Genomic DNA, 9,118 nt, shown 5'->3' on the forward strand with positions numbered 1-9,118 from the left:
TACTGTGATAAGAAACGACCCTTGTCTTACTTTCACTTTAACTGAGGAGGACATGAAGCGTAAGCCTAATTTGTATGCTCTCTTCACACATCTCAATATTTTTTTGAAGAAACTAAAATATCAAACATGAGAAATGGCATTGTGTCATATCAACATCCACTTCATTAGCAGCACATCTCGTCCCAGCAGCACACACCATACTACATTTCCCATAAGGACAAGGGCGAAATTTTACACTTGTCTTTACTGATGACGCAATATCTGTCTTGTTGGAAGGTGATTTAATCTGTGTACCAGACAGAAACTTCGAAGAGACAACAAGAAAAATAATTGCACTGACTCACACGAATGCTATCCTACCTTATCAGGCTGTATACTGAGAAAGGTAAGAACATTTGAGGCATGAGAAATGGATGCTTTTTATTTGATTCGTAAATGAAAACATACAAAGACCACGCCCTCTCAGCAACATTTGCTCATAGGAATCTATCGTGTTTGCTTTTTTTTCAAACAAACCAGCTCATTGTTCTATCTGTGGCCGACGTGTGCAGTTAATTATGACCATCGATTCTTCATATTTAATGGAGATGTAATTTATCAAATTGGTTGGCCATGGAGCGTGCATTGCATTGGCTGGTCAGCTATGCAGAAAATCATATTTTTTCAAACAAACTCTTGATTAGCTATCTTGCTAGCTAATCTGATTGCCCAGTGCCTACCTACTAGCTAACTACTCATCCTTGTGCCTGTCACTGTCAGTGCATCGTGTCTATGCAAACAATGCTCTTGTAGCTAGCTAGGTAACGTTAGCAAGATAAACTACCAGGACATTGACAATGTAACGTAAACTGGCTACCCTGCTAGCTAACTTGCTAACCTCCAGCCTACTGAGCATAGAAACTGGTGTTAAAATAGTTTACTAGCTCGATTGACAGCATTATGGTATGTAGCTAATTAACTTGAAATGAAACTACTTTATCCATATTTGAAGTGCAATGTTTGTGTCTTCTATACTAACATTTGTGGGCTCACTCCGGCTTGTTTTGTTGATTCTCGTGTGACAAAAGGGGAAAGTGGGCGGGGCGAAGTATAGGAATGCGCACGTTCATGGAGTGATGTCTAGAAGGGATACAGCTTTTGTCAAAATTTACTTTTCGTAGCAGGTTTAGGAGAATTTACGCAGCAGGTTAGGAAAAGGGTAAGGAGTTAGCTAAAATATATAAAAACAACTTTTGACATAAAATTTGACAAAACCTGCATCATCTAGACATGACCTATTCATGCATCTGCTGTGTACTGTGTGGTAGCTGCCAAACACTAGGACGTGGCAACTCTCAATGCAGTCTCTCTTAAGAAAACCTCCTGTCCAGAAATGACATGTTAACGATAGTTATAATTCAGTTATATATTGTAGGATATTCCTATTTACCTATTACTTTAACAAATCAATTAGTTCTGTCTCACATTGTTTTTCCAGAATGTATTTATTTATTGCTGATTGTGTTTGCCAGATGTCAGTCACTGAGGATGTTCCTGATATGGATGGGGCGGATCTTCTGGGGATCCTGTTCCAGGGGGGAGATACGGGAGTTAACGACCCCTTCTTCCCATATGGAAGTGGGCTAGAAAACTGGCTCTCTGAGCAAGATGTATGTCTCCCACTCAGGAATAACACTGTTTTATGTTTACTAACCGATAATAGTTTGATTGACAGGAAACAAACCTTTCATTTAATGGCATGTCGTACTAGTAAAGCAGAAGTAGTTTGTTATTGAATTACATCAAAATGTGACATACTTCCTTATTTTAAAGCAGAGGAACTCTATTTTACAATAATTGTTCTTTGTGAGATAAACGAGTCATGTTGAATAGAATGGACACTAACTTCCTGCTGTATTGTAGATGCTGACAGGCATGGACACTGAGGACTTCCTGTCCAGCTTGCTTGAGGGAGAAAACAACATGGCCACCTCCTGTCTCTCCCACTCTCCACAGGGCAGCGATAGCGGCATCTCTGAAGACAGCAGCACTGGCGGCATAGTCGGACAGAATTTCCTGGCCTTCACCAGTTCCCAGGGGAGTGACGGTGACCCTGCGCCCAGCCCAGGGTACTCCCAGTCCAGCCCAGACTACGCCAACAATCGCCTGATTGCCCTGGAGCTCCAGGCTGAGAACCCTCAAGCCCTGACCGTGCAGACAGACCACAGCTACTATCTGCTCCAGGAAGAGGACATGGATGCTCTACAGAGCGTGAGGGCAGAGAAGCTGGATATGGATGTCTTTATTGATCTGGGTAAGTGTTGATCTAGACCTTTATACTTGGCTAACAGGTTCATAGCTTTGGGTGGTATGAAGGAGTAGTTGCATGACAACAATGGCCGTTGACAGTTCAATTAATTGAATAGTTTGTTGGTAGTTTGAGCATCTGCAGACTAACTCTAGGGGGCTACACATGAAGGGGTTCCCAGGTGTGTAACCATACTGCCCCCAGCCCAGCTGGTCATGAATCCTGAAGAATGTAGTACGCCAGCCAATCAGCAATCAGATGATCAGTTAGGTGGAATTAGGTGGTGCCGGTCTTTCTTTTTCGCATGCTTTTGAGATTAATTTCAGCCGATTTGAGTTCAGAGTCACTTGACTCATCCTTGGATTAGAACATTTCACAGAAATATCCTTGTAAGGTTCCATAACTTTACTGTTCATGTGAGACAATAAAGATCTGGTGTTCTCTCGTGTTAATCAGACGACCTGGACAGTGAGGGGATGGAAATGGAACAGGATTATTCCAGTGAAGAACTACCCTGCACTTTTTCCATAGAGGACTCTACACAGGACAACCAAGCGGATCTGGTGAGCTTCACTTAGTTTCACATCATCAAATGGGTATTATAGACGAGAAAAGCAGAAGCACTATTGTCAAACCCAAAGATCAAACCCAAATTTAATATGCTTGTCAAACTTATTCCCATTGTTTTAATAAGAATGGCATTAACTGTACTTGAGTTCATGAAAAATGTAAATTTCACAAGACATAATCTTACAGTTTTGTCGCCACCCCGTGGCAAAGTTATGTAACTGCTGAAGATCTGTTGAAGGCCTCATCTCTTAAAAATGTCTGTTTTCTTCCCTTCAGTTCCAGTTCAAGGAGATCATCCTGACCGATGAGGAAAAGAGACTTCTTGTTAAAGAAGGAGCAGCCATACCGTCTTGCATGCCTCTTACTAAGGTCATTTCCTCCAGTTATTACAAGTGTTTGTTGACACTGTGGAGACCACCGAAACCATTGTGAACTTTGGTCCAAATGCCATACACTCCTTAAGAATGACAAAGCCAGATGATGGTGTTATCCAAGGACAGGCAGACAATGGCTAATGAGTTTCACAAGGGAGATGTGACACTAGGTACTTTGTAGCTGCCTTAGTATTGAGGCTGCTAATATCAAGGGATAGCCAATGACTAGTGAACAGAAGATGTCTATTAAATTACTCCTGTCTCCTGCAGAAACAATTCCAATCACACTAAATGAGAACTTCCCAGACAGCTTGTTTGTCTCTAGCAGTGAGACCACAGACTGCTCCTCAGCACTGTGTACATTACCATGTCAAGTGAGTAGTCTGTCTTTTGCTGTCTCAGACTGAGGAGAGGACACTGAAGAGGGTAAGGAGAAAGATCCGCAACAAGCAGTCGGCCCAGGAGAGTAGGAAGAAGAAGAAGGTGTATGTGGATGGCCTGGAGAACAGGTGAGAGAGGGAATGGATGGAGAGATTTCTGAAAATGAAATCAGAGGCACACACACATTAGTCATTATATGATTTAGACTATTTCACTTCACCAACGTTTAGCCTGCTGTGTCTTCATTGGGTCAAAAGGTGTTTGTTTTAAATAAAGTTTGGTTGGTTGACTGAGTGTATTGCTGATTGGTCCCTAGGGTTTCCATCTGCACTGCTCACAACCAGGATCTGCAGAAGAAGGTCCAACTGCTGCAGAAGCAAAACATGTAAGACGCCACTATTGCCATTACCATGATTATGGAACAACTGTTCTTATGTATGATGCGCATCTGAGAATGAATGAATGACGTTTGTAGACTAGTATTGTTCATTGAGAAAAATGTTTCTGATGGTTATTATTATTCCTCCCCGTCTAGGTCTCTAATAGAGCAGCTGAGGAAGCTGCAGGGCATGATGAAGATGTCTACCATGAAGACAACCACCACCAGCACATGTGTCATGGTAAGAGGACTAACACACAGAGTAGAGCTTAACCCTCACACCACTTCATGGCCTCTGTTTGGCATGCTGGGAATTAGAGCTTGTAGTAATTTACTGGTACTGAAAGAATCTCACACAAGTTTGTCTGCAGATGTATTTGGTTGACAGTTTGGTTGTCAATCCTTTCCAAACTGAAGTTAAACTTTGTTAACACGGTGTGTGCTGAGGTGACTTGCTACATCCTGTTCTTTCAGGGTGCCAGCTCAGCCTGTATGTTGACATTATTATAAATGGTTGGGACATTATAGTAATATCAACCCAGATTGAGGCTTGATTATGTTTTTCATATGGTGCTCCAGATTTAGCTCATTGGTTTTAAGTGTCTCCCACTTAAGGACCAGGAGTGGATGTACTGTACTAGTGTACTATTGAGGCTAAAGCCATTATATTGTCCCACTGCCAAATAATGGTATGTTGGAACAATAAACCAACAAGTACTTACGCTTTAGTTAATAAAGACTGGAGCCTTGCTTGGGTCTGTAATGAGAAGAATGATATTCTTATACAAGACTATTTTATTTTAGCATAGAAAAACTAATGGAAGATATATATTTTTAAATTACACAAATACTTATTGCATAATTCTTTGTAGACAGATGTACCTCATGTATTGGGTTTGTAAGCCTAGGTTGCACACATTTGTCAGCTTTCTTACAGTTTTCTCTTCTCTCTGCTCAGGTGTTCCTGCTGTCTTTCTGCCTCATCGTCTTCCCCTCTGTCAACCCGTTTGGCCGCAGCCCTGGACAGAAGGAGATATACACCCCCTCCTCCGGTAAGTTAAAAAAACGAGGATGGTCTGAAATGCTAAAGCTATGTTTAAAAAATAATATGAATAAAATGTTATTCTGTTCAAAATAGCTCTTCTTTATTCTTTAACTTCTCTAGGATAGGGGGCAGCATTTGGAATTTTGGATGAAAAGCATGCCCAAATTAAACTGCCTGCTACTCAGGCCCAGAAGCTAAGATATGCATATTATTAGTAGATTTGGATAGAAAACACTCTGAAGTTTCTAAAACTGTTTGAATCATGTCTTTGAATCATGTCTGTGAGTATATCAGAACTTATTTGGCAGGCGAAACCCCGAGGACAAATCATTCAGATTTTATTTTTGAGGTCACTCTTTTCAATGAGTTTTCTTTGGGAATCCAGATTTCTAATCGACTTTCAGTTTCTTTCAGTTCCTATCGCTTCCACTGGATGTCAACAGTCTTTAGAAATTGGTTGAGGTTTTTCCTTTGAGAAATGAAAAAGTAGCACTGTTCAGAACAAGGCTAGAGGGAAGTGTAATCTTTGTTAGAGGCGCGTTACACATTGTTTTCCTCCGGTATTGAACACAGTATATCCAGTCTTAAATTTTGTTGTAAAGTTGTATTAGGAAGTAGTTTGAAATGTTTGGACAAAGCTTACAGGTAACTTTTGTAGTCATGTTGCGCAAATATCTTTAATTCTGCGTTTTGTGCCTGGAGGGTTGATATATTATGGTCTGTGTTTGTTTGCTGGGGTGCTGTCCTCAGATAATAGCATCGTTGCTTTCGCCGTAAAGCCTTTTTGAAATCTGACACGTTGGCTGGATTCACAACAAGTGTAGCTTTAATTTGGTGTATTGCATGTGTGATTTTATGAAAGTAAATTTTTTATAGTCATTTATTTGAATTTGGCGCTCTGCATTTTCACTGGATGTTGGCCAGTTGGGACTCTAGCGTCCCACATATCCCAGAGAGGTTAAAGTAATGTTATGTATACAACAATAAATAACATCTAAAATTCTTAACAAATATTTCCTGTCTCTTCCCGTTATTGACTTCATATGGCTGCAATCCCGCTAACGGGATCGATATGACAACAGCCAGTCGAAGTGCAGGGCGCCAAATTCAAAGCAGAAATCTCATAATTAAAATTCCTCAAACATACATGTGTCTTATATCATTTTAAAGGTAATCTTGTTGTTAATCCCACCACAATGTCCGATTCCAAATAGGCTTTTCAGCAAAAGCACTACAAACGATTATGTTAGGTCACCACCAAACCACAATAAGCACAGCCAGTTTGCCAGCGATAGATAGCTTTCACAAAAAGCAGAAATAGAGATAAAATTAATCACTAACCTTTGATGATCTTCATCAGATGACACTCATAGGACTTCATGTTACACAATACATGTATGTTTTGTTTGATAAAGTTCATATTTATATAAAAAAATCTGAGTTTACATTGGCACGTTACATTCACTAGTTCCAAAAACATCAAGTGATTTTGCATAGCCACATCGTTTCAACAGAAATACTCATCATAAATGTAGATGATAATACAAGTTATACACATGGAATTATAGATATACCTCTCCTTAATGCAACCGCTGTGTCAGATTTCAAAAAAACTTTACGGAAAAAGTAAACCATGCAATAATCTGAGACGGCGCTCAGAACAATAGCCAAATTAGCCGCCATGTTGGAGTCAACAGAAACCAGAAAATACATGATAAATGTTTCCTTACCTTTGATGATATTCATCAGAATGCATTCCCAGGAATCCCAGGTCCACAATAAATGCTTGATTTTGTTTGATAATGTCCGTTATTTATGTCCAATTAGCTACTTTGGTTAGCGTGTTAGGTAAACAATTCCAAAGTCACAAAGCGCGTCCACTATAACGTGACGAAATGTCCAAAAGTTCCATAACAGTCAGTAGAAACATGTCAAACGATGTACTGAATCAATCTTTAGAATGTTGTTAACATCTTGAATAACGTTCCAACCGGAGAATTACATTGACTTCTGTTGAGCGATGGAACGGAACTGCCTATCACGTGAAAGCCCGTGGTCAAAGCATGGTCAGCTCGTGGCAGTGGTGACTAATTCCTGTCTCCTTCGGCCCCCCTTCACATTAGAGTCATCAGACAAAGTTCTATTGACTGTTGACATCTAGTGGAAGCCGTAGGAAGTGAAACCTCATCCATATCTCGCTGTAATTTCAATGAGAGCTTGGTTGAAACTCTGCCACCCTCAGAAAAAATCCAAACAGGAAGTGGAACTTCTCAGGTTTTTGCCTGCCATATGAGTTCTGTTATACTCACAGACATAATTCAAACAGTTTTAGAAACTTCAGAGTGTTTTCTATCATATACTAATAATACTATGCAAATATTAGCAACTATGACTGAGGAGCAGGCCGTTTACTCTGGGCACCTCTGTGCACCTTTCATCCAAGCTACTCAATACTGCCCCTGCAGCCATAAGAAGACGAGTGCTGTATTTAAGATTCAAGCAGATGTTAAACCTTTCCCCTCTCTTGTAGTTGTCTCCAGGACCCTGCGCTCTGTTGCTGTTGATGACACCCCAGACCCTCTGCCCCTGGCTTACTCTGAGCCTGGGGAGGAAGTAGATGATGCTGAGCCTCCCCCTCTCAGTCTCCTCCTAGTGGCCAAGGTGGAGAACACCAAGGCCATGTTCACTGGTGGGCAGAACCACACACCAGACTACCAGAAAGTGGAGCAGTCTGAATCTGAGAGTGGGTTCAACAGCAACTCATCTGCAGACTTCCCCAGTCCTGGTCAGGCCGAGCTGAAGCCGGGGGCCGGACCCGGGGCTGGGGGCCTGCAGGAGGGATCCAGGGATCCAGTGGGAACGGCTGTGGCTTATGAGGTTCCAGGGACCAAGGAGAACTGGACTGACAGGAAGCCTACATCCATCATTATACAGCAACACCGCTCGGACGAGATGTAAACAGAAGAGCTGGTGGTGAATGAACTAAAGAAGGGAATGGTGGGAGAGGGTTAATTAAAGGTTTCAGTCGTTATTGATCATGTTAATTGAAACTTGGTGGATGAAGAGAAAAGGGTGTTGGGACGTTTTGTTATTACAGTATCCTCTGTCTACCTGATTGTCCTCCTTTTCCTGGTAATACTACTGTTCTTCTTGGAGCACTTTGTTCTAATGCCTTGTTCAAGTGCTAGAATGGACTGCTGAGATTTCCATTGTTATGCATAGTCATCATCCTCTCATCGAGGGGAAAAAGCGCACTATGAAAATGAGTAGTAATGTGTTGACATCCCATGATTGCTGAAGACTTTCTAAAACCTGAATTCTCTATTGAAAAACAAAACAAACTGACAACAGTTAATTCTGTCCACCTGTGTGGTGCATCTCCAGCATGTGTTGATATGTACCTTGCTAGCGATTTACCAGTTCCTTTCATAGTGTATAGTTAAGTTCTCTGTTAGTTTGAACAGTACACATCCATAGTATAAATACATTCTCATGATTCTAGATCAAAACTGTTGATCTGTATACACTGCTTTAGCCATTGCAGGACATTTGGCCATTTTAGATTTTGTGTAAAAAAAAAAATATATATATATATATGTATTTCCCTTGTAACAAGGGTATTCGTGCGTTCTTTGATTTGTTTTGCTTTTGGTACAAATTTAAATATGACAAATAGTGCTCTGTAATTAATCCCCATTTTCAGGAGCCAGTGGCAGAACCATTTTCACAAGTTTAGACCTTTTTAGTTAAGAGCTGTTTCAGTCCTTTATCCAGTGGTTCAGTCTGGACCTGTTTTTACCCCTGTACACCTCTGGATACCTTTCAAAGTCTGTGTCATATGGAGAGGTGAACATTTAACATATGTTAATTCAGTGTTGCAGTTTAACTATTCTCAAATGTAATGACCTGTCAGTCCATTCAGTGAGGCATTTTTGTTAGTGTTAGAGTACATTGTGTATTTTCTGGGTTATCAGTGATTTATGAAGTCTAAATGGTATTGGAACATTTGGTTATTTTTGTACCTATCAAAGAGATTTAATTTGGCTTAATCAGGTTAAAAGAAATCACTAATCCCGGTTTGA

General features: G+C 40.7%; 1 protein-coding gene across 3 annotated transcripts; it reads left to right on the plus strand.

The window, feature by feature from the left end:
- Nucleotides 1-231: 231 nt before the first annotated feature.
- Nucleotides 232-8,303, plus strand: LOC111957824 (cyclic AMP-responsive element-binding protein 3). Of its 3 annotated transcripts, none has more exons than XM_023978844.2 (10): nt 232-385; nt 1,512-1,649; nt 1,903-2,293; nt 2,744-2,850; nt 3,134-3,226; nt 3,634-3,740; nt 3,929-3,997; nt 4,148-4,232; nt 4,950-5,043; nt 7,567-8,303. In XM_023978844.2, exons 2-10 carry the CDS (start codon nt 1,512-1,514, stop codon nt 7,992-7,994), a joined length of 1,512 nt encoding a protein of 503 aa, XP_023834612.1. In that variant the 5' UTR covers nt 232-385; the 3' UTR covers nt 7,995-8,303. The 3 variants fall into 3 exon arrangements, with proteins under 3 accessions (XP_023834612.1, XP_023834613.1, XP_023834611.1); XM_023978845.3 differs by lacking the exon at nt 232-385 and adding an exon at nt 870-942 and having other exon boundaries at nt 1,996-2,293; XM_023978843.2 differs by lacking the exon at nt 232-385 and adding an exon at nt 871-942.
- The last annotated feature ends 815 nt before the right edge of the window (nt 8,304-9,118 follow it).

The sequence above is a fragment of the Salvelinus sp. IW2-2015 genome, linkage group LG33 (genome assembly GCF_002910315.2).
Source record: "Salvelinus sp. IW2-2015 linkage group LG33, ASM291031v2, whole genome shotgun sequence".
Taxonomy (NCBI): Eukaryota; Metazoa; Chordata; class Actinopteri; order Salmoniformes; family Salmonidae; genus Salvelinus; species Salvelinus sp. IW2-2015.